We start from the raw sequence: 24,039 nt of genomic DNA on the forward strand, positions 1-24,039 counted from the left end.
TCTGGGGAGACAGGTCTGCCATCTAGTGGCCACTGCCTGCCTTTTTCCTCCGAGCTTTTAAAAGAAAGGAAAACGACGGGAGTTTCCACATACAAGACAGGCCTGCATATTTATAGCATCACACCCTGTAAACAGGAAACTTCTCAGTCTTAGAGAAGGAGCCCAGGAACATAAACATAGCATATTGCCAATGAGTTTCTCCACCCATTCAACAAACACTTAAATAGATATATGTATTGTGTGTGTGTGTGTGTGTATCAAATATTCATTCCACTGGAAAGTGTGCTTCCTGAAATAGGGATTTCTTTTGTCTGTATTGCTCGCTAATGAATCTCAAGAGCCTAGAACAGTGGCATTTACATAGCAGACATGCAACAAATATTTACTGAAAGTGCAATAAATGACTACTTAACATTTACTACATCCATCTTTACTGTATACCAGGCACTTGATGTGTACGTTTTCTCATTTAATCCTAATGACATCTCGAGAGGGAGGGACTATCAGGATGCCCATTTCTTAGATGTGGAGACAGAGGTGCAGAGGGATAAGAAGCTTTCCAGGTTTGGGGAGAAGTGGCTTTTGACTCAGGTGTTCTGACTTTAGAGACCCTGTGTTTCATAGTGTGCGGAGTGCCCCTTGTGCGCCAGGCCTCGTGTGCAGAATTGCCACCGTTTAGACAAGCGGTAGAAATACCTCCTGGGGACCACGTGCCATTCCCCTGCCACGTTTTGTCTTTACTGAGTGTAGCTTCCCTTTCCACAGTGCTGTGACAGCAATAAATGGAGTGAATTCAGGAAAGACTGGCTGACCAACGAGTCCCTGTCACTAGCTAGCTCTGTGTCTGTGTCACCTTGTACAGTGGGGCCCCGAACCTCAGTCAAAGGAGGAGACTGAGTTCGGATCCCTGCCTTCCCTTCCAGCTCCAACATTCTACTGTTCCTGTGACTCCCAGGGAGCCGGATGTGAGTGGAAGACAGAGGACCACTTGTTACTAGGCAACCAGTACCCACCTCACCCATGTTGCCATGGTGATGATGAAAGTCGGGCCGATGGGATTACCAGCTCCTGTTAATTGCATATGAAAGCTGAAGGTCTCTGTCTCTTTCTTGCTTGCTCTCTCCATCTTACTTTCTTGTTCTTCTAGGAACTGTGGAGAGATCTCCTCTCCTCCATCTACAGTGTCCCTGAGGCAGCCATAGTGCAATGGAAAGCAACTAGAAATGGAGACTGGCTGTGCCTCTGAGTAGCTGTGTGACCTTGGGCAGGTTACTCGGCTTCTCTGGGCCTCCATTTACCCACTTGGAAAATGAAGGTGTTGGAGTAGTGGTCCCTGTCTAAGGCTCTTCCCGGCTCTCAAATCCTTTTTGATGCCTAGGGAGCATGTCAGGGGAGCAGACCACACTGTTACTAGGCAACCAGCAGGCACCCTGCCCAAGTTGCCTTGGTGACTGGATGCTGGAAGGGAGGGGAGTAGCTGCTGCAGCTAATTGCTTAATTATTTATGAGTGCCTCAAGTCTTTTCTGTTGCTTTCATTGCTAGGGGCTGTGGGGTCACCTTCTCTTCCTCCCTCCTGCCGCCCCAAGCTGTCTGAGTTGCGTGTTATGCAGTGGGAGAGCACATTGGCCTGGATCTCAAGCTACCCACGTTCTAGTCCTGCCTGTGTTATTTCCTAGAGCTGTGGCCTCGGGTAAGTCACCTCACCTCTCTGGGCCTCAGTTTCTCCATTTGTAGTATGATGGGTGTGCGTAGGTAATCTCCAAGTTCCCTTTCTACCCTGAAATTATCGGAATTCCTGCTGCCCAGTTGCAAAGTGGGAAAGATGAGGGGAATTTTCCTCATTTATTACCGTCTAAGGATGATTCTGAAGAGTGATAACACGAGTGAAGTCTCTTACACGTTTCAAACGGGAAGGGAACGAAAATAATGCCCATTGTTCCCTCCTTGCTTCTCACCTTAGTCATGTTGCCTGACTTCTTTTATTAATCTTAAGGTAATTTAAATTTTATATTGTTTGTATATCACCTGCTTCCAAAATAGATTTGAGGGGTTCGCGGTATAAGATGCACACGTGCAATTGGATCATTAACATAAAAATAGAAATATATTAACATAAAAATAGTGATGCTTCTTCATTGGTTAATATTGATGTTGTGATTGAACAGCAGATGTAATTTCGAGCATCCTGGAAGCCAAAGCAAAAAGAGAGGGAGGTACATAATTGATATTCAATAAAGACAAATTGCCAGACTGTTCCTAGTTCTAAATTCTGAAAGTAATTTATCATGTGGTGCATACTCTCTTTTAGAAACTGCAGCTAAAACTTTTAAAATATCCCTTTCTTGCTGAGAGTATTGTCACAGAACATAAGGAAGAAGCTAAACTTGACAGTTTGACTAGTTCTAATCAATAGAAAGCAAAAACTCCCTTTCTACCAATGCCTTAGAATTTTATATAAAGATTAAAGATGTCACTAAGTAAATATAAAATTTCAGAATCAGCCATTATTTATAAATCAATTATATATAAATGTATGTAACCATTTGCATGGTAATTTAGCAATGTAATTTAGCAATTTTAGATAGACACAGGCAAAAATTCTTCTTCTCCAAACTTATTCTGAAATAAACTTGTGCAGATGAGGAAAGACATTAAATATAAAAATGCTTATGGTAGCATTATTTATCAAAGAAAATGACTGCAAACCAAATAAATCTTGAGGGTTATTGAATTAAATTACATTACTTCTTTAGAATGGATTACTTTGCAGTCCTTAAAATGAAGTAGATTTATATGTTTTGATATGAAAGTCTTCAAATATATAATGTCAGTTAAGATAAGGAGGTGCAGCAATGGTATAAAATGCTTCTATTTCCTTATAAAAGATACAGGTAGGTATACAATTTATATATGTAGATATATGCCTTTACAGGCATACTTGCATTTTTCCGGAAGGAAACTGTTAACAGTGTTTTCCTCTGGGCAAGAAGATTGATAGCCTTGGGAGGGAAGGAGACTTACTATTCATTCTCTTACTTATACTATGTGGACCTGTTAGTTTTCCAGTTAGAGAGGCAGTAGAGACTGGCAGTTAGAAGCCTAGACTCTGGAGCCTGAATACGTATGTTCAGATCCTGGCTCTCTCACTAACTGGGTGACCTTGGGGTTAATTTAACTTCTCCACTTCTCATCTATTAAATGTGCTAATAATAGTATCTTCCTCATTGGATTTTGTGAGGATTAAATGAGTTAATAAGGATAAAGTGCTCAGAATAGCTTGAACACTGCCATATATGCATTTTCTGGAAAAAATAAAAGGAGAAATTAACCAACCCCCAAAATGCATCTAACCGAAAAGAAAGCACCCCTTGTACCTCAGAGGTGGAAGGGCTTTTAAATATGTCACTGCTTCCAGCATCATACGTTGTATAAAAATTATGTTCGAAGCAGGGATAGCAAAGCAGCGGTTGTGTTTTCATTGTGGTCATTTTATCTGAACTTGAATACCTTTTAGGGAAGGCACCTACCCTGGGATTCATAACAGGTGTTTACCATGCCTGTGAAACCCCCGAACCCATCTAGTTTTGTAGCTCCTCTTCTAGTCCATCCCAGAGATGCTCAGGCTAAGAGCGGAATGTATGCTAGGCCACGGAGAAAATCTTTGAGGAGACAGAACTCTACATCCACAGCTGGTAAAGGCCAGAGAGGCACTATTCAGAAATTCAAGTTTAAGGAGGGTGTCCATGTCCATGCCATGTGTGTTCACATGCCCTCATGCGTCTCCTTTTCTTTTGAAAGAGAGAATGATGGACACTTGCCAAGGGGTGGTGCTAGGAGGCTCAGGAATCTTAATGGCCCTAGGGGCTTCCTCTGTATTCAAAGGTGCAGAAAGCGGAGGGCTGGGGTCCTGATGCCCAGTTTCCTCCTCCTTCCTTGTGGGTGCTTTGGGGCAAGTGTGGAGACCTTGGGCTGATTTTGGGCAGCCTCATTTAAAGTTGGTCATACTCTGGGCACCTGCTGGCTCCTTCAAATCAGCTGAGTTAGGAAACATGCAAAACTGACCTGTAACAACTTCATCCCCCGGTCAGTGGTCCTGGTTGTCTGTCTGACCCTTTCTTTCTGCACTCTTGGGCACTGCAGTCTCTATTCATTTGGCCAGCGGTTCCCCGGGCATCTGTCTCTCACATCCAACTGTGCTTCCATCTGCCCTTCCATCCCTCCACCCCTCCTCCAACCATCTGCCAGCTTTCCCACCCATCCATCAGACTGCTGGTATGTCTATCCACCCCTCCTCCCCTCCCACCATGTGGGTCTGAGACTCCATCCACTGGACCATCCATCCATCCATCCCTCCATCTTTCTGTAGCCACCCATACATCTTGCTCACCTCCTGTCTGGCTGCAGAACCCACCGCTTGACCCTTCTTCTGTTCCCCCCACCCTTGTACCCTGGAATCCGTCCCCGCCGCTGCTCTGCCCTCCCCCTGACCCGCGAGTCCGTCAGTTCCCGCACGCTGGGTCGGTGCCTGCGCCGAATCGGTCCCCCACTCGCGTGGGCCGTGCTTTTTGTTCGGCTGCCCCAGGCGGGCCGGGCCCGGGCGGCCCGGCGGCGCGGCTCCCAGGCCGGGCGGGCGAAGGGCCGGGCCGGGGCGGGGCGCGCGCGGGGCGGGGCGGGGCGGCCGCGGCGGGGCGGGCGGGGGCCTGGGTGACTCAGCCGCTCCTCGCCCCGCGGTCCGCGCGTCCGCCGGCCTCGCAGGCGGGGCGGAGAAAATGGCGTTGCCCCCGGCCGCCGCGCCCCCCGCCGGGGCCCGGGCACCGCCGGGGCCCCGCGCCGCCGCCGCTGCCGCCACCGCCACTGCGCCGCCGCTGGGCCTGCAGCAGCTCTCGGAGCTGCGGCCCGAGCCGGGCGGGGTCCCGCTGCACTCGCCCTGGACCTTCTGGCTCGACAGGTGAGGGGAGCGCGGGGCTCGCCGCCGCCACCGCCGCCGTGCGCCCGCCGGGCCTGCGCCGCCGCTTTGTCTCGGGGCCCGCCTCCCCCGCCCCGGGCCGGGTGCGCTTGGGCGGCCCGACCCCCAGCCCCGGGCCCCGGGCGCCGGCCCCGCCGCGCGAGCTCGCGCAGAGCCGGCTTGGAAGCCGAGGGTTTCGGGCCGGCGCGAGCGGCTGTCAGGCGGCCTCGCCTCACGGCCGGGAGAGAAAACACGCAGTCCCCAAAGTTTCGGCAGCACTTTTCCTCTTTCTTTCCTTCCGAAGAAGAAACGCCGGCGGGCGGGTATCCTGGCTGGGCAGTGGGAGATGCCGGGCCTGGCGGGGGTGATCGGTCCTCGCTGTAAAGTGGGGCGAGTGATGCTGTCCTGGTCACCCCCCCCACGGGGCTCTGGGGGAACTCGGGACACGACCCTCGCTGTGACAGCGCTCGGGAAAGTCGACCAATCCCCTGGGAAGTGTGCGGAGGTGGTATTACTGTGGCACAGCGGGCGCCTACCCCCGCCCACCGATGCTGCCTTTGAATTCTTTCTCATCCACTGGGCAGCTATTTCTTGAGCACTTACTGTGGACCCACACGCCTGCTAGGCGCTGGGGATTCAGTGGTGAGCCTTGCCTCACCTTGTTGGTCAAGTGGGCACAATTATAGCTTTCTCAGGGGACAGCTCAGGTACCTTCTCAGAAATGCTTACATGACTGCCGCGTCTAAATTAGCACCCCTCCTCCCTCCCATCACGCATGTCCTCCCTGTTTTTCTTCATAAAGTTTATAATGCTACCGAGTTGTGTTGTGTAGAAAACTGTTTATTTTTCCTTCTGTCTCAATCCCTCAACATTACCCCCTCTGTCACGGGCCAGTGAGCAGGAACTTTGTGCCTGGCACCTAGTAGGAGCGCAAGAAATTTTTGACAAATGAATAAATGGATGAATTGCAAAGTCCCTTCGTAGTATCTGTCACCCAGCCGGTGCCCAAGGATGACACTTCAAGGTTGTCCCAAGAGCTTATGGAAGTTTTGATGACACTGTATCTCTATGGTTAAGTGTTAGGGAGGCATGGATGTGTCAGTTTTCTGTGAAATTTACTCAGTAGACGCCAGTCTGGTTTTTAAAAGCCTTGCGTAAAATACCTGCAAGATTTTTAAAAAGTGATATTCATCTTTTCTTAGGGAGACAAGCTCATTCCTTTCTTCCTGTTGGAATTAGCACCCATCTACAAGAATTGACACTTGGAGTCATTGTCTTTTCCGGGGACACAGAGAAGTTGGGGGGTGGGGAAGATACAGTGAGTCTCGTTTTTTGTTTTTTGTTTTTTTAATATTTTCACTTTCGTTATGGGATGCTGAGAGAGCGTTTTACTGTCAAAACAAGAATGGTTTTGGCACATTGTAGCAGAATGAAATCACGTGTGTCTTTGTTTTCAAAGGTGTGTTGTAATTGCTGTTACCTGGTATCTGTTTTCAAGGCGTTAAATCTGGACCTCTGGACCATTGGCTACCGGTGGGCTGCTGGAAACAGTATCAAGGGAGTGTGTTTATAAACAGGTCAAAGATTAGTCTCCTTACAGGCACAACATTTTTAAGAATGGCCTAAGATACTAATACTATATAGCAACACAACTTTTAAAGAATATCTGGTATGGTTTTTTTTTGGAAGCATAGTTGATATACAATATTATGTAAGTTACACAGTGTACAATATAGTGATTCATAACTTTTAAAGGTTATACTCTATTTATAGTTACTATAAAATATTGACTCTATTCCCTGTGTTGTAAATATATCTTTGTAGCTTAACACAACTTTTAAAGAATATCTAATATCTTTTAAGTTAAGACCATGGTAACTCCAACGAAGACAGACTATAGCTTTTCTACTGTGTGTTTGCACATTTTTGTCCTCTGAAAGCCAGTAATCAAATGAAACATGTTACTGCCACCACGTCCAAATCTTCAACAGAAGTGGCTGTATTAATTTAGAGATAATATTTAGTTCCAGCATTGCACATACGAATTCATTTTGCCTGATCAGTCATCTCATCACTACTATTGAACTTGCTCCACTTCTCTGGAGATGCAGGGTGCCCCTCTTTCCCTCAGGGTTGTGAACACATTGTGTTCTAGAGGTTCCCTTGTATCTTTTTTTCCCCCAGACAAACAAGATTGTAGAGAGGGTGGTAAGGCTCTCAGGAGAGCCCTCCAAGGGCAGCCTTCACCTCAGGTAGCTGATGTCTGCCGCCGATGACATCAGTCTCGAGAACCACACCATCCAAAGGTCTCCTGCTACTTGAAAGTCTTTGGCACCTACCTCTTGGCCTGTCCTACCTTCCAGCCTACTCTCTGTGATGATGAACAAATGATCTAGCCTCACTAGGCCTCACTTGCATGGTTTGTGAAATGGGGATAAATAATCATAGGATATTCTGAGGGCTACATGAGTGCTATGAATGTAAAACACCAACGAGTGTCCTAGCATAGAATACGTGTACAGTAAATGCTAACTACTAAAATTATTATTCAGTGCTCCCTAATTACCACCCATTCGCCCATCAGTGGTTCCCCAGAGCAACTTGTCTGAATTTAGTGTTAGGAAGCCAGCATCCTAATTTATTCCCGTCATGGATGAATTTGAGAGTCCCCCCAGTAGAGTTATTTGCAGTTTCAGTAGTAAACTCCAGTAAGTCTTTTATTTGTTTTGTTTTGTTTTTTTAAATAAATTTATTTATTTATTTATTTATTTTTGGCTGTGTTGGGTCTTCGTTTCTGTGTGAGGGCTTTCTCTAGTTGCGGCAAGCGGGGGCCACTCTTCATCGCGGTGCGCGGGCCTCTCACTGTCGCGGCCTCTCTTGTTGTGGAGCACAGGCTCCAGACGCGCAGGCTCAGTAGTTGTGGCTCACGGGCCCAGTTGCTCCGCGGCACGTGGGATCTTCCCAGACCAGGGCTCGAACCCCTGTCCCCTGCACCGGCAGGCAGACTCTCAACCACTGCGCCACCAGGGAAGCCCCTGTTTTTTTGTTTTTTAATTAGACTTTATGGCTAAGGATTCAAACATTTGGGGGATAATTTTGGCTGGGGGTATAGGGTGAAGAGTTTTCCTCCGCTTTTCTGGGTATGTAAAACTCGGACCTGTCTTGATTCTTGGAGGCCACTCTTGGTTGTGTGCCTCTGACTGCTTTGTTATCATCGCATGGTGACCCCCCTCTCCTCTAGGTTTTATACATGGGCTCAGTGCTCAGGCCTCTTCTCTTGTTCCCATCCACACCAGTGATCTCATCCAGTCACAAGGCTTTCAGCTCCATCTGTGCACTGGTGATTCCCAAAACCTTACACTCATGCATCCAACTCCTCCCCTCCGTCTCCATGTGGATGTTTAATACACATCCTTACTCAACACGTGCCAAACCGCTTCCTCGGCTGCCCTCCCCATCTTGTCTCCTTCGTCTGTGTCATCTCAGACCAGAGCAGTTAACAGCAACCCCATCCTTCCAGTTGTTCGTCGCCCCCCTCTCCAAATCTTGGAGTCATCTGTGATTCTCCTTCTCTTCCTCTTTACCTCCCCCCCTTTTCTATCCCCTTCCCCACCCTTCTTCCTCCTGCTACATCCGTTAACAACAGGTGCTATTGATTCTACCCTCAAAATGCATCTAGAATCCAGTGTATTCTCACCACCCGCATCCCAGACCCTGGACCACACCACATCTGTCACCTGGATGAAGGCAAGAGCATCCTAACTGCTCTCCCTGCTTCTGCTCTTGCCCCATACAGTTCATTCCCATCACAGCAGCCAAAGCGGTCCCTTTAAATACCACAGTTAAAACATGTCACTTCTCTGCTCCCGGGTCCTCTCCGAGCAAAAGCCAGAGTGCTTATCATGGCCCTTGAGACTCTGCAGCATTTCCTGGCCCCGCCTGGTACACCTTTCTCCTGCTGTCTCTCTGTCATTCTCTCTACTGCACGTGCCCTTCTAGCTTGCTGGACCCCTGGCTGTTTCTCCATCATCCTAAACATGGGCCTTTGCCACTGGGGGTCCTTCCTCCTGGGATGCTCTTCCCTCGATCATCTGCTGGGTCTGCGCTTCCCTTACTTCCAGTCTCTGCTCGAATGTCATCTTCTCAGCGAGGCCTTCCCTGACCACTGGTACAAAATGACCCGCATCTCCTGACACACTCCCCGAGGCCCTGCTCCTGCTTTATTGTCTCTGTAGGGTTAGCACTGTTTGTGTGTCTGCTCTTCACCAGAATGGACACTTCCCAGGGTTCTTTTCCCCACCACTCTGTCCTCAGCTCCTAGATCAGAGCCTAGGACGGCTCAGCCCACACTGAATATTTAGGGGGCTGTTGAATTCTACCCACAGTGACTTTCCCTTCTCCTGTGGCGGCTGATTTTACTCTAATTATCAGTTGCAAATCTGCATCCTAGCCCTGACCTCTCTCCTGTGTTCTGGACACACACGGCCTACCCTGTTATGGTCAACACCACCACCGTCCTACCTGGAATCCCCTTCTCTCTCACATACCCTTCCCCGTCCAGTTCTGTACTTGACGTTGCTCCAAGGCTAAGCCGTCCCGTCCTCTCCGTGTCCCTCCCTCTGCACATCCTGGGCCCCTCCAGCCCCAGTCACACGCTATAGCCTCCTGCTCCCAAGCTTGTCCCTCCCCAAGCCTCCCTGACCTGGGCTCACAGGTTAGCCTTCTAAACTACGCCTGGTCTCGTCGTTCCAAAACTCCCCTGCCCCTCTCCTCTGCCACGGCAGTGGATTTTGACTCTGTGTCTCTCACCACCTAAGGGTGCCTCTGTTGTGGGGTTGTGTGCTCCAGCCAGGTGGAATTGTGGGTCTGCACCCCTACCTTTACCAGCAGCTCTGATTGACTTTTGTGGTGCACACTTCTGTATTGTTCTTTTTAATGTGAAACCCACCTCCTTTTCAGCTTCATCACCTGTGTCTCCCCAACTCCATTATACCGCTCAGTCTGCCCATTCTCTCTGGTAACAACAGCAAACGCCTGGCCCTTCTGCTGGATAAACCATGGACTTGCCAGCCTCTGAGATTTGTCTTGTGAAGTTCCTTCTGCTTGGGTTGCCCTCCTCCCCTTTGTCTACCACACATCCTTTGAGGCCTTCCTGAGTTGCCACCTCTATAATTGTCCTTAAAAGGACTTGGCCCAGGCATGATTAAGCCCACCTCCTTTGTGGTCCTACCGCATGTTTATAGCCTGTATTTGTATTAAGGATCATTACTTCCTCCTCCGTCCCTCCCTCTTGACCATGAGACACATAACTGCCTCGTGTCTGCTCCCGGAAGTGCACCTTAGAGTGTGCATAGTAGGTACCTAGTGAGTGTTTGTGTTCTTGTGGTTTGAATCGCAAAGGTGGGCCCTCACTACATCGCCCACCAACCCCACCCCATCAGGATTTAGCTCCACCCACAGTGTTAAAAGATACAGGCTCCCAACCCTGCCCCAGACCTGCTCCATCAGACCTCTGGGGTAGAATGTGCATTTGTAACAAATGCCTCAGGTGCCAAAACTTCACAGTTACTGCTCTGTTGATGAGATTAACTGAATATATTAGTCGCCAGTCACTGTTGTAGGTGCTGAGAATGCAAAGATGACAACATGGGCCTGGGCCTCCCAGGAGGTTACACACCATCTGCTTCAGTGCCATCAGTGAAGAGTTCAGCCAGGTACTGAACTCTAGAGGGACCCGTCTTCCAGCGTGGAGTACATTCAAGGGTGTTCCAATGGTGTCTCCATAAGAACACGTCTCATGGAGGCGGGGTGGGACCAGGCTTGACAGAGGATCCGCAAATTATCCTTGTTCATCCCAGAGCGGCCTGCTGGGTGTAGGTGAGGGCAGGGGGCTGCATGGAAGGCCGTAGGTGACAGGGAGAAAGTGGCTGGAGTGTCGACTTTTCCTGTCCTTTTTCCCCATTCTTGCCTTTCTGAACCCACAAGTTCTCTTAATGGCCAGGATTTTATTTTCTGTAAGAGGCACAGGGGTTCTGGGTACTTAAAGCAGGGAAAGGCCCTGACCTAGGGGATCCCAGCTTGTCCAACTGTGGGTCAGTAGCTGCTTCCTACAGACAGGCCTGAAGGCCCTAAACGTCCTCACTCAGAAAGCTTACTAGTCCTTACCTGGTACTAGCTTCTCGAAAATATATTTTCCTGTTTTCAGGATTACAGATGCCATTTCCTTATTTCCAAACCTAAGACAGCTGGCAGGACTTCAGTGACCTGGCCCTTCTTAGTTCCGTTGTCAGCTCTGTAACACTGTTACACTTCTCTTTCATCCAGCCTCAGTGTACTAAAGGATTAATTAGATATGGAGATGAAAAGAGTCCCAGTTGCTACTGGCAAGGAGCTCATAGACCAGGAGTGACAAGAGAAGGGGAAAAAATCAAAATCAAATAAACCTGCAAAAATAAAGCATTTAGATTATATAGATAGTTTCAATAGATGCACTATTAAATGTTATTAGTAGGCCCTGGCCCATTTTTGCAGGTGACTCTTTCTCAAACAGGAAGCTGGTGTAGCCACAAGCCACAGATCTATTGAAAAGTGATTACAATGAAATCATCTTTAATGGAGTGAATGATATACACGGGATCCCTTTCATCAAGTACCTGGGCTTGTGCAGATTGTCTCTCTGGCAGCTGAGCCTGATGTTAGTAAATTCAACAAGACGACGGGCTTTTAGGAGACATATCCCTGGCTTTGAAATTTTCCCCGTTTAGGTTATTCTCTTGGCTGAAATGAACTGATCTCTCATATAAGGTGAAGTCATCATTCGTTTTTTTCACCAAACGTTTATTGTGTGCATGTGCCCTGGGCATGTCTATCCATAACTTGGCTATCCTGTAACATATGTAAAGTTTTAAACATTTTTTTTTTCACTTTAACCTATTAATGTTCACAACTGTTTACTTCAGGGCACTGGGCACTAGACTGGAGCTGTACATAATTATCCACAGAATCCTCACAATACTGAAGTAGGCTGTACCAGCAACATTTTACACATGAGACAGCTGAGGTGCGGACAAGTAACTTGCCTGAGGTCACACAGCTAACGTAGAACAGAAGCAGGATTTGGGGTAAGGACTGTGTGACCCCAAGCACTGGCATCCCTCACCCCACTGAGCACTGCTTCCCTGTGCGTATGAACAGTGAATGGGACACAGTTCTCCCGTATTTCATATCCTCAGATATGGGAGCTGGGCAGGACTTGAGAGGTCATCTGGACCTGCCACTGAATTTCTCAAATAAGGAAACTAGGGGCCAGTGTCACAGGAGATAATTAAGCCAAGGACTCCCTGCTTTAAAATTGGCAGAGAACAAGAAGAGGGCCCCACCTAAAACCCATATTTAAGTGCCTTTATAGGATTGTCCTTCACATTTAATGATAACCCCGTCTTAATCATCTCTTTGGGTGATGAAGAAAATGCATCTGTGAAAAAAGATGATTTTTTTTTACATTTTTCCGATGATGCTGTCTGTATTCCATTAGCTTTTATTTCCCATTTATGGTGATTTGCTTTACATGATATAAGTCAACAAACCTCAAACTTTAATGTATAGACAGATCACCTGGGATTCAGCAGGTGTCAGGTGCGGCCTGGAGACTCTGCAGCTCTAACAAGCTCCCAGGTAATGCTGCTGGTTGATGGACTATATAAGTGGCATGGATGTGGGCAGGGTTTGGGGAAACCTTTTCAGCTTCTTTCCTTTGTAGGAAGCATCTCCAGAAATCCAGGTCCCTGGTAAGTGGTACTGTGGTCTGCTGAGAGCTAGCCAAGGAATGGTTAAGATAATTTCTGAGGCACTGACAAAGGCATCTGTCCCCATGAATTTTATTCCTGAGCTTAGCCTGCAGCAACCAGGTGGGGTTTAATGGAGAAGGCACGTTTGGACTGCTGGAAAGTCAGGGTTGAGGGTTGCAAGGTGCAGGAGAGTTGAGGATGTATTTGGTGCGGCGTTGTGTTCGCAGCACCAAGCAGAGTAGGGGGTCATGCTGGAAGTGATTAGTTTAGGCTCCTGACAAAGAGCCAGGTTGCCAGGGACCCTTGGTTCAAGTACCAACTCTCCTATTAGCCAACTGTGAGCCTTTGGGCAAGTCGCCACCCTCAGACTTAGTTTGCTTATCTGCAGAGTGGGGTTGCAACCGTTATTTACCTCATGGTGTTTAATTAATAATGCATGCATGTAGCATACAATGTGTGATCTTTTCACCTACTGGGAGCACAGTAAACATCTCTTGAATAAGAGGGAGTATAAAAATGCTTTGAAGCATCTCAGACTCAAATTGAGCTAAATGAGTTCTGTCTTGTGAAGATTCTCAGGAACCTGCTTTAATGAATTGATAAAGATGATTTGTAAATAACACATTGAATTATTGCACGTAAATGGTGGTTATGTGCCTGGAAACCATTTAAGTTGAATAGTTGGTCCAACTTATTGAACTTCCTGCCTTCTCCTAATTCCCCAAATGAAAAGTGATTTTAACCAGTTTTACATAGAGAATCTTAAGATGCATTTGCTCTAATTCCGTGATTAAGTTGAAGACACACAAGGGCAATATAAAGCTGGACTTGGGGATTTTGTAACATTAAGAGTTCCCCTGACATCTTACACTAATCGTCTACTTGGCAGACCTAGGAGGATCCCTTCCCACTCCTGCCTTAACCATAACAGCTTCTGGATTCGCCAGGTCCAAGTGGAAGCAGCTCCTCGAAGCTGTGGCCTTAAGCCCAGAGAGACCGGCACCGGATGGGCTTTCTTTCCTGAGGATGGACCCAGGAGTTTCTCAGCTCTGTGTCACTCTCACAGACTTCTTGGGATTTTTGCCCTCGGTCCCACAGATTAGAAAATGTGCTCGGTGTCTCTTAGTTGTGATGGGTTCCCCCTCTGTTCCTCTTCCGCTCTTGCTGCTGCTGCTGATGACGACAGCAACTGTTGCTTGTTAGATGCCAGTTGCTGTGTAAATACTTCATGCGCCTTAGCTCTTGCAGTCTAAGTAGCAGTCTAAGTAGGGGTAGAGACCATTCTCAGAAAGGGGAAGCGAGGGTCAGGAGAGTCAGGCTTGTCACACAGCGGGTGGCTGGCAGAGCTGGAACTCAGTTCTGTCGATTTCAAAGACCATCCTCTCAAGCCCTCTGCTTTCCTGCCTTCCTGCCACAGCCCAGCTTAGCTTTTGTTTGGTAAATTATCTTCCTCTCATGTCCAGCCTCCGAAAATGATGACCTGTAAATGCGTTCTTCCCGAATTGTGTTCCTTGTATCACGTTTTGGGGTATCGTTATTGCCAAGGGTTCTGGTGGCGTCTCTGCTTCTCCCCACTCCCCAGCCCCTACCCCCCAGCAGTGTGGCTAAATGGGTAGTGGTGGAGGAGGGAGTGAGTGGCAAGGGCAGTGGGTGGGCCCAAGGATGGAGGAGATAACGTAAGAAGGGCTGAGAGGGGGATTTGGCGGAAGATGTGCTGTCTGTGACCACCCATGCTGACGGTGACTGCTTGGTGTTTTAGTGAGAAGCGTCCTCTTCCAAGAGGAAGATCGTGGGCCTCAGAGCCAGAGAGACCAGGAAAAGAACCCGGATCTGCTCCTCAAAAACAGGCTCACTGAGTTTGTTTCCTAATCTGTAAATGGAGATAATGATACCAACCTGGCAAGCTTGCTGTAAGGATTGGAGATCTATATGCAAACCCCTCTCATATAGTACGTGCTCAGTAAAAGGAAGCCATTATTATATTACTGTCATTAAATTAAAGGGGAAACTCCTAGTGGAACAATTCAAACTCCTTAACCTGATCCATCCAGGAGGCATTTCTTGTTCCATTGCTGTGTTCTCAGCTCCAGCTGTATACTGTGAGAGGGTGACATAGTATTCAAAGAATGTGAAAGTAGGTCCTGATTCCTTGGTTCTGCGATTGTCCACATTCAACGTTATATTACTGGTATATTCCTCCCTCAACTTTTTCTCACACTTCCTGTCTCCCAGGCCAACAAAGAGGAACCTAAACATTGTTTCTTTGCCTTTAGCAATCAGGGAAATTCAGAGAGGCAGGGGTGCCAGTTCTAGAGCATACACTTCATGAGGACAAGGGCTTCATCTCGAATGAGCACTGCTGTGTCCTCGTCAGCTAAAAGAGGTGTGCAATGAATCTTTGGTGGTTAAATAAATTATAGGTCTTCTTAGGCTGTTTGTTGCACGTACACGGCAGGGTTTCTGAGCGTGGACTCTTGCCATTTTGGACCTGATCACCCTTTGTTGCGGGTGCTGTCCTGTCCAGCCCTGGCTTTGCCCACTCGATGCCAGCGGCACCCCTCCAGTGGTGATAACCGGAAATGTCTCTGGATATTGCCAGATGTCTTCTCCTCAGAGGCCCCATCACCTCTACCTAGATGAGCGCCCTTGGTCTGCAGAGAGAGGGTTTGGTTAGGGTTCTGTTGAGAGGTTTGGGTTTGTAACATGAAGGAAGTCAAAAGATTTTTTTAAAGATGTGAGAATGTACTGTATGTATGATACCAGTAAAAAAAAAAAAAAAAAGTTTCTTTCATTGAAATCCACTACACACACTTCCCTTCCAGTTGCCGCAACTTTCTGTTAGAGGAAAAGGGAAGAGAGGGTTGCCGGCTGCCTGCTGCCGGGGTTGCAGCTTTGCCAGCAGCTGCCCGCACTGCTACTTTAAGAAACAGTAACTGTAGATGGTACGGCTTCCAGTTCAACTTTGAATCAGCAAGTCCAGTACAGACTGACCTGTTTACAAGGCAGATCACTTACAAATCTCGGCTTGTTTTCCCTTTTAAAATTGATTTTGTGGATATGGGCCAGTTCTGTTTGCTAAAGATGGCTGAGGTTCAGGCACGAGGTATAGGCTTTTTAGTGTTTTCTAGTGACTGTCTGGATCAGATTTGGCTTGCAGGAGAATGGCTTTCCTCGCGCTGGCCAAGCCAGCCAACCATTCACTACTGTCAGAAGGTCCGACAGCATTTTTCTTATTTTGACACCTGGATATTCATAAAACTGTCCAGCATCTGGAAGGAACCTTGAAAATTAGAGAATCCAACCTCCTTCATTAAGAAATTAGGCAACTCATGGCACAGGGAGATCACCTCGGTGCTTTGCGACCACCTAGAGGGGTGGGATAAGGAGGGTGGGAGGGAGACGCAAGAGGGAGGAGATATGGGGATATATGTATATGTATAGCTGATTCATTTTGTTATACAGCAGAAACTAACACAACACTATAAAGCAATTATACTCCAATAAAGATGTTTAAAAAAAAAAAGACATTAGGCAAGTCATTTTCCATAGAAGCTGACACGTTTCCTTTCAAACACCAATACATCAGCATCCTAAGATGTTAAGCAGAATAGAGCTGTTGTTGAGCGTGATCCTGTTGGTTTTAGCGAGGACCTTCTCTACCTTGATCTGATGGAAAGACTATTCGAAGAACATAACATAGACACAATCTTGTATTAAAAGTAGGATTCAGCAAAACGGCAGCCTTGATGAGAACACACCAAGAGTCAATTATAAAACTCCGTTAAAAAATGTAAGTGTGTAGGGGCTTCCCTGGTGGCGCAGTGCTTAAGAATCCACCTGCCAACACAGGGGACACGGGTTCGAGTCCTGGTCCGGGAAGATCCCACATGCCGTGGAGTGACTAAGCCTGTGCGTCACAATTACTGAGCCTGCACTCTAGAGCCCGCGAGCCACAACTACTGAAGCCCGCGTGCCTAGAGCCTGTGCTCTGCAACAAGAGAAGCCACCGCAATGAGAAGCCCACACACTGCAACAAAGAGTAGACCCCCCACTCGCCGCAACTAGAGAAAGCCCGCACACAGCAACGAAGACCCTACGCAGCCAAAAATAAATGAATAAATAAATAAATTTATTTTTTAAAAAAAGTAAGTGTGTATATGGCTTGACTGGACAGTTTAGCAGTGAGGGGTAAAGAGCAGGAAGTCTCAGGTCACCTGTATGCAAATCAGGTTTCTGTGGCCTGAGGCACCTTATCAAACCTCTGTAGGCACCGGGCTGCTCAGCTGTAAAATGGTAAGAAATAATAATGACATCTGAATACGCAGGCTTGCGAGGATTCAGTGCTGTGATGAAGGTGACTTGCTGAGCACACAAGCAAGAATTCAGTCCATGCACGTCAGCCCCTGGCATTGTTGTCGTACGAAGCGCTGCCTCCTTGTTTCATGCTAGAGCCCTTCTTGGACTCTGGAGACTATAGAGGTTTCTTCAGAAACCTAGTGCAGTGAAACTGAACAGACCTAAATGACTTTGTATAATTGTCTCCTGCTAGAATATGAGTAAAAGACCAGAACGTGGAGACAGAGGCATTTAAAAAGAGGCATATAAAGCAAAGGTTTATCAGTGATTTTTTTTTCTGGGTGAAATGGTGGTATTCTCATGTTGTATTTGCTTAAGTTTGACATGTTGTATGAGGTGAACACTCAAATTATACTCATGCTAAACCATCATAAATTGAATGGTAGTTTTAAAAATTAATAAAAATTCAAAATACACAGTTTTAAAAATGAAAAAATGCAAAGGACATTCCCTACCTTTGGATCCTTATACCACCCCCTCCCCCAATCCCACTAGGGAAAGAACCCTGTATACATTCTGCTATATGCTTTGGGCAGCCAGGGGTATATCTTCCGGGCACATTTGGTGGAGAAGTCAGCTAAACTCTTCAAAGGAAGAAAAGTCAGTATTAGAATAAATGCCAGTAGATTTTCATAGAAAGGCAATAGATTGTTCATGTGAAAACCTACTCAGAAAAGGTTAAGGTTTTGGGGTTTTTTTTTTAGTTTTTTTCCCCAATCCTTTTGTAATTTAAACCCCAAACAGCATAAAACCTGTATCAAATAGCAAATTAGTATTTATCTAAGTCAATACAGTCGTACCCCGGGCAGTCCAGATAGAGCGACGGATGCATCGTGGGTCAGACGCCACCGTCGCAGGTGCTGATCCAGTGCCTTGCTCTTCATCACGTCCTGCAACGTAGCTATTTGAGGCTTCGGGTCTGGCGGCAGAATGCAGTCATGGTGGTTATCGTGGATTTGCGTTTGTCAAACAAACAACGTCCGGCACACTCATAATAACTAGAAAAGAGTTGTAAACCTGGTGCTTTGGGGAAGATTTATTTATCAGACTCCCCCGCTCAACAGGGTCCCTTGTTTGCCTCCACACTAGTCCGTAATTATGCTTCCTTGTGACCTCCAGGCTAGGGAGCTGTGTTCAGAAGTGCGTCTTTTATATCAGGTTCAACACGCAGGTCCATATGACTGGTCCATAGTTCCAGGACTGTAGTCTGCAGAGCTGTGCCCCTGGTGCCTGATGCTTGCCGCACACCTGGGCCTCGCCCTCTGCTCTGCCATCCCCTCCCCCTCTGAGCGGGCTCAGTTTTGTGCACGTGTCTTGCCAGGAAGTTCACCATCTTGAGGTCCCCTGGGAACTGTGTCTCGGAGGGTCAGTGGCTGGTAAGGAGCATTCCTTGTATAGATTCCAGATCCTGGTGGGTCAGCTGTGAGCTGGTGCTTGCTCCACACCACCAGCCTCTTAGTTCTTACAACCAGACATGGGGCTGTCAAGCATTACTTGAGGTTTTCAACCTTAGGCCTGATGTCACTGGACCCCAACATTCCTGAGCAAGACCTGCTAATTCAGTGTAGGGAGAAAGGAAAGGTAGCAAGGATAGAGAGGCTTCACTTCTGCAGATTGATGAGACCACGTCCTGTTACCCCCAAACCCAGGACATGGTGCTGGGTAAAGCTGGTCACAGTGGATGGTTCTTCTGGTGAATAAGCTGGTAGTATGTTGCCATCTAGTGGAACATATGGCAAACTAAAGATGAATGTTTTCTGACCGCAGAGTTCAGCAGAGCTAATTAAATCCGCCAGAGAAAATAACTGAAAGTATTTTCTAAGGCAGGTGTTTTGGAAACACGTGCAAATTCAAGTGAGGCGAAGGGTGACTTTTAGTAATCATGTTTTCTTAAAGTTGGCAAAAGGTCACCCAAGAGTTCATGAATATTTACCACCAAGGAACTAACAAATTTTTCAAACATATAACCAGGTCAGGACCCTGCACTGTCATTGTCATTGTCATCTATGCAACAGGCCCAGTTTCCTATCCAGAGTCCTAGGCCAAAAAGGCTTGGTTGCAACATGGTCATTTTTGTATTTTTTAAAATGTGATTTTAAGGTTTCCAATGTCTTTCTTACATTTCCAGTTTTCCTGTTAAACCTCCACAGGATAAATATGCTTATTTTTAGGAGACGCGGACACCTGACTTGACAAAGTAGGAGTTTCACATTTTAAATTCTAACCAGCATCCCAGAAGTGTCCGCGTCTGTGGTTTCAGACCTGATTTGTGGGAAGACCTGCAGATTTACATTACCCTGTGGAATGTTTCACGAACACTGAAACATTTTCCTTGTTTCTTTGCCCTTTTGCTTCTGTTTGCTTAGATCCCTCCCTGGTACCACGGCAGCTGAGTGCGCATCAAATCTGAAGAAAATCTACACGGTACAGACGGTACAGGTAAGGTCAAGAAACCTGCTGTACGTGGGACGGTTAATCACCCAACCTGAGACCTGTGCTGTGCTGGCAGCGCCCACCCGGGGCTGCGCCCTGACCTCAGCTCTCACGTCCACTCTGGCAGAGCAGCCCTCAGCCACGTCTACCCCAGAGGCCAGCTGAGCACGTGCCCGAGTGGCCTGCTCTTCTCTTGGTGACGTGTGGAACCTTATCGTCTCCCAGACCCTCGTGCCTCTGGTGTGGTTTTGACGATATCGCTCTGTGTCCTCAATTAAGCACCAGCTCAGCCGCTTCCTCTCTGGGCTCTATTTGCCATCAGGGAGAGGCCCTGGCACCCACCGGCAAGCTTACTGAAGGCCACAGGGCAGGATAGTGTTGAGCCTGAAAGTGGAAGGTCTCGGACCCGTGTCCTACTCCACGTTCCAATTACATCATCCTAAACTGGGCAGGGATCAGCCCTTTAATTTGTGTAAGACTGGTGTGATGGTAGCACCTGCCTCCATGGGTGGGTATGAGGACCGAACGAGATGATGTCTTTATCAGGCTTAGCAGGAGACCTGATACGTGGTAGGTTGTCAGCAAATGTAAGCTCTTAGATCTCTTAGTTCTTTCTCTACCCGACTCTTAGGATGAACGTTAAAAAAAACCAAAAAACAAAAAAACCACCTGGTTTATTTAGTTGATCACATTACTGTTTTCAAAGCAAATTCTATCAAGTTTCTCCCCCTCCTCTAGTTTAATACATTGTTGTACATAAGATAAGGCTTTTAAGGCTGCTTCATACTTGCATTGACTGTGTGTCCTGAATTTTCTAGAAGGGCCAGTTTTAAATTGTGTGTTCTGCCCTTAAATCTTTTAATGTCTTAGAAATTCCAATAGATCGGTGTCTCTTTGGCAGCCTCTCACTTGCACAGGAGTTGTGCAGAGATCTTTTTTCAGACACTTCTCCCAGTATCTGGTTCAGGAAATTTAGTACTCACGGTTATGCAGCCCCAGGAATCTGATTGTAAGGTGCCTCGTGTGGCCACAGAGGGCCCTAAGCCGGGTGTAAAGACGCGGTCCCTACCACAGGCTGTCTCTGAACTATTTGAGAAAATGACCTAAGCATGTGGAGAGCAGAATAACAGTGCTGTTGTAAATAAGCATTCAGTGCCAAGTACAAGCAGTGTCACAAGACAGCACGTGGGCCACCGTCCAGAGGGACAGATGCTCTCAGAGTCCTGGAAGGAGTCCCCTTCACTTCTCCCCGTGGTGACATTATGGACCTTGTTACCTCTTCCCAGCACCGCTGTGTAAACCTCAGAGCACTTGATTCTAAAGCCAGTCCTCATGTAGAAGTTCTTGGAGCCCACTGATTTTTTTTTTTTTTTGAGGTCCTCATTAGACTTTTCCCACGCTATTGTGACATTGGATCATCAGAACTGTGCCTGGGATTCCAGGAAGACATTGGTAAAGTTACACCGAGGGATTAGTTTGTTTCCCTGACCCTGTGTGATGACAACAGAGCATTGGTTGAGCCTTGGTATCTGGCAGCAAGCGACATAGGGTCATCAGGGACCAATTTAAAGTACCCAGGCCGGCACATACTAGGAAATACCTTCTTAAAAACTTGATTGGGATATAATTTATTCAGTAAATGCAGGTTTCTTAAGTGTAGAAGTTTGGTAAATTTTGACAAAGATGCGCAAACATGTAACTGTCACCCGGATCAAGATTAAAAAATTCCATCGTGTCGGGAAGTCTTTCTTCATGCCCTCTTCTTACCAGTCCTTCTTTTCCGGAAGCAACCACTATTCACATTTCTGTCACCGTGCATTGGTTTTGTCTTTTATTGAACCTCATATAAATGGAGTACTATATTGTGCCTGGTTCCTTTCACTCCATACATACTGAAGGATCCAATGAATGAATGAGAAATTAATAAATGAACCACTTTCCTGTCACAGCAGACTGCTCACATAACGATCTGTTAAGCTGTAACCACACATTCTCAATGGCGACAAAAATTGATGCTTGGTGTGGCCAAAAAAATCATGCTGTTTTTATGTAGAAAGCACAGATAGGCATACAGTACATAAAGAGATATATAGTGGTGGTATTAAAGTTTCACAAGAAAGTGATTAGGAAAAGGACTCCTTCAACATAGGGGGATGATAATGAAACACTGCCCCAAGGGGTCAGGAAGTTCTGTTGTGTCTCCGATGTGTCTGTCCTGCTCCGTTTCTCCATCTGTAAAACAGGTGGTAGCAGTTCCTCCTCCCTAGGGTTGAGCGAGGGTTAAATGAGATTGCGTAGTTCTTAGTAGCGCTTGGTACTTAGTAAGCCCTCAGCTGTTGGCAGCTTTTACAGAAGGTTGGATTCTACGCTTCAGCTTCATCGGTTAACCGGGGAGGTTGTGGGCCTGGGTGTAGGCTGGTCACACTGCCTGGGTTGGTGTCTCACATCTGCTACTTAGTAGCTCAGGCAAGTTGCTTAACTCCTCTGTATCTGTTTGCTCATCTCTAAGATGGGAATAATTGTGATACCAACTGCATCATGAGGTTGTGAGAATGAAATGGCACATGGACATAAAAATCACCTAGTAAGTGCTGGATAATAATAATGAATTCGTCTGCCATTATTGGCCTGCTTCTATTGGAACATCTTCTTGTACATTCCTCAATCATGTTTTAAATCACAAAACTGTGTACCACTACTTCTAGATGATTTATTTCAAGCAGTCATTCCCCAGATTATACCACTGCAAATACCTCTACTTATGAGAATGTATTTAACTTGTCGATGAGTTTGGGGATTTCAGCCTGTGTCCTTAATATCTGTGAATAGTATTTGAGAACTAGCCTGGGTGCTGATTTTAAAGTCATTTGAGGATATGCTTTTGCCCCACTGTCTTTTTATTTTGTGGTTAGATGTTGATTCCTGAACTCTTGCTCTGTCAGCACTAAAAAATTACATCCCTAATCATGCCTGTTTTTCCCTTATCTATGTTTAGATGCAGTGTAATTATCATGTGGTATTAATGATTGCTTTCCGTAAGGACATATTGAATAATATGTCTTTTTGTACTTTGAGGCCCTCAGCAAATCAGAGATGCTGATGGGGGTGGCAGAGGAATTGTTATCCCCCTTTGTTAGCTGGAGGGGCTGAGGCTGGGAGGCAAGTGGCCCGAAACGTGGTAGAAACAGCCAATCACGCTGTGCTCTGGGACTGGAACTCCCTCCTTTTCTAGGTCTGTCCTCTTGCTTTTGGTCCACCCTGACTGAGGAGTGAGGGAGGCCAGTGTCTCCAGCTGGCCCACTGACCCCTGCTGAGGGCTCTCTTCATCACAGCTGCCAGTAATGTCCTCTGCTTGGAGTTAAACTTATTCCCTCCTTACCTGCCTTTCTTGGAAAATCCCATGTTTCATCTAGATGTGTTTTCCAGGCACTTACTGATTTCTTTTACCCTTTTGTAAACATTTCCAAATTTTCCACATTTCTTCTGTGTTTTTATGTCCTAAATGCATGCAGTGCGGACTAGAACACAGCTTCTGAACAAGCCTGATTTTACCTGTGGGAGAAGGCAGTTACCGGCCAGATACGATTTGCAGGGGAGTGCCCCCTTGCTACCACAAGACCAAAATTCCAGCCCTGAAAACTCATTCCTGTGTAGCATTCTAACCCACCTCAGGTATCACCTTCAAGGTTTTGCCACACTGCGTCCTGTTGTTCTGTGTCCTACGCAGTGGTCCCATAAATTGACCGACTTTTTACTTAAATTTACGGAAAACAGAAGCTTCATATTTCTTCTGTAAATGGATATCCAGCATCATTTATCATAAACAGAAGGTCTTCAGAGAAATATAGATACAATCTCTTAAAATGAAGAGAATCTTCCTTCTATTACCTGTGTATGGCCGGTGATATCAAGGCATCATCCCTTATCAGAAGGTTGTGGAGCTGCTGTGCTCTCGCAGGTCATTAAGGTAGGACAGCAGATTGCTTTGCAAATCATTGGGAAAGGGGGGCTGTCCCTTTTGGGAGGAGAGGTTTTATAGGTCAGGACCGATAATGGAGAATGATAGAAAGATTGATTCAAAGTCCTCGCTGCCCTGGAACACAGCAGGGCAGCCCACGGTGGGTGGCATCCTGCAATAGAATGACATGCAGTGAACCATTGGGGCGAAGGGATAGGGTCGAGGGAAGAAAGAGAGAAATTCCCTCCTGAAAAAAGAGAGGGAAAGCCCTGCAGGCAGGTCTACTTCATAGTTCTGTTTAGTGAAGCTTAGTATTGAGAATAACAGGATTATGTAGCTGTCATTTAATTTATTCATGGGGTACGTGATGGGATCAACATTATAGTCACAACCCAGTTGTGCAGAAACAGAACTGAAGTCAAAGTACCTGGATCCTCTGTCTGCTGGCATGTTGGCAGTGGCAGCCGTTGTACAGGTGGGGTGGGGTGGGAGGTTAAATCTTGCAAAGTGAAAGTGATTCAGTCACTTCAGATGTAAAACTTGGTCTCTCAAGGGGGAT

At 46.8% G+C, this 24,039-nt stretch overlaps 1 protein-coding gene across 4 annotated transcripts in view; it reads left to right on the forward strand.

Moving 5' to 3' along the window:
- Positions 1–923: 923 nt before the first annotated feature.
- Positions 924–24,039, forward strand: part of EIF4E3 (eukaryotic translation initiation factor 4E family member 3) — a 45,234-nt gene continuing 22,118 nt past the window's right edge. The window contains exons 1-3 of one of the 4 annotated variants that reach the window (XM_007192444.3): positions 924–1,094; positions 1,544–1,691; positions 19,456–19,528. Coding sequence is in view for 2 of the 4 variants with exons in the window: in XM_057555189.1 (XP_057411172.1) it covers positions 4,771–4,949; positions 19,456–19,528 (252 nt within the window). In the remaining 2 variants the exon portion in view is untranslated. Of the gene's footprint in view, positions 1,095–1,540; positions 1,692–4,716; positions 4,950–19,455; positions 19,529–24,039 lie in introns of those variants that run through there. The other 3 variants (XM_057555190.1, XM_057555189.1, XM_057555188.1) reach the window with 3 other exon arrangements.

Source organism: Balaenoptera acutorostrata, chromosome 10, assembly GCF_949987535.1.
Source record: "Balaenoptera acutorostrata chromosome 10, mBalAcu1.1, whole genome shotgun sequence".
Classification (NCBI taxonomy): domain Eukaryota; kingdom Metazoa; phylum Chordata; class Mammalia; order Artiodactyla; family Balaenopteridae; genus Balaenoptera; species Balaenoptera acutorostrata.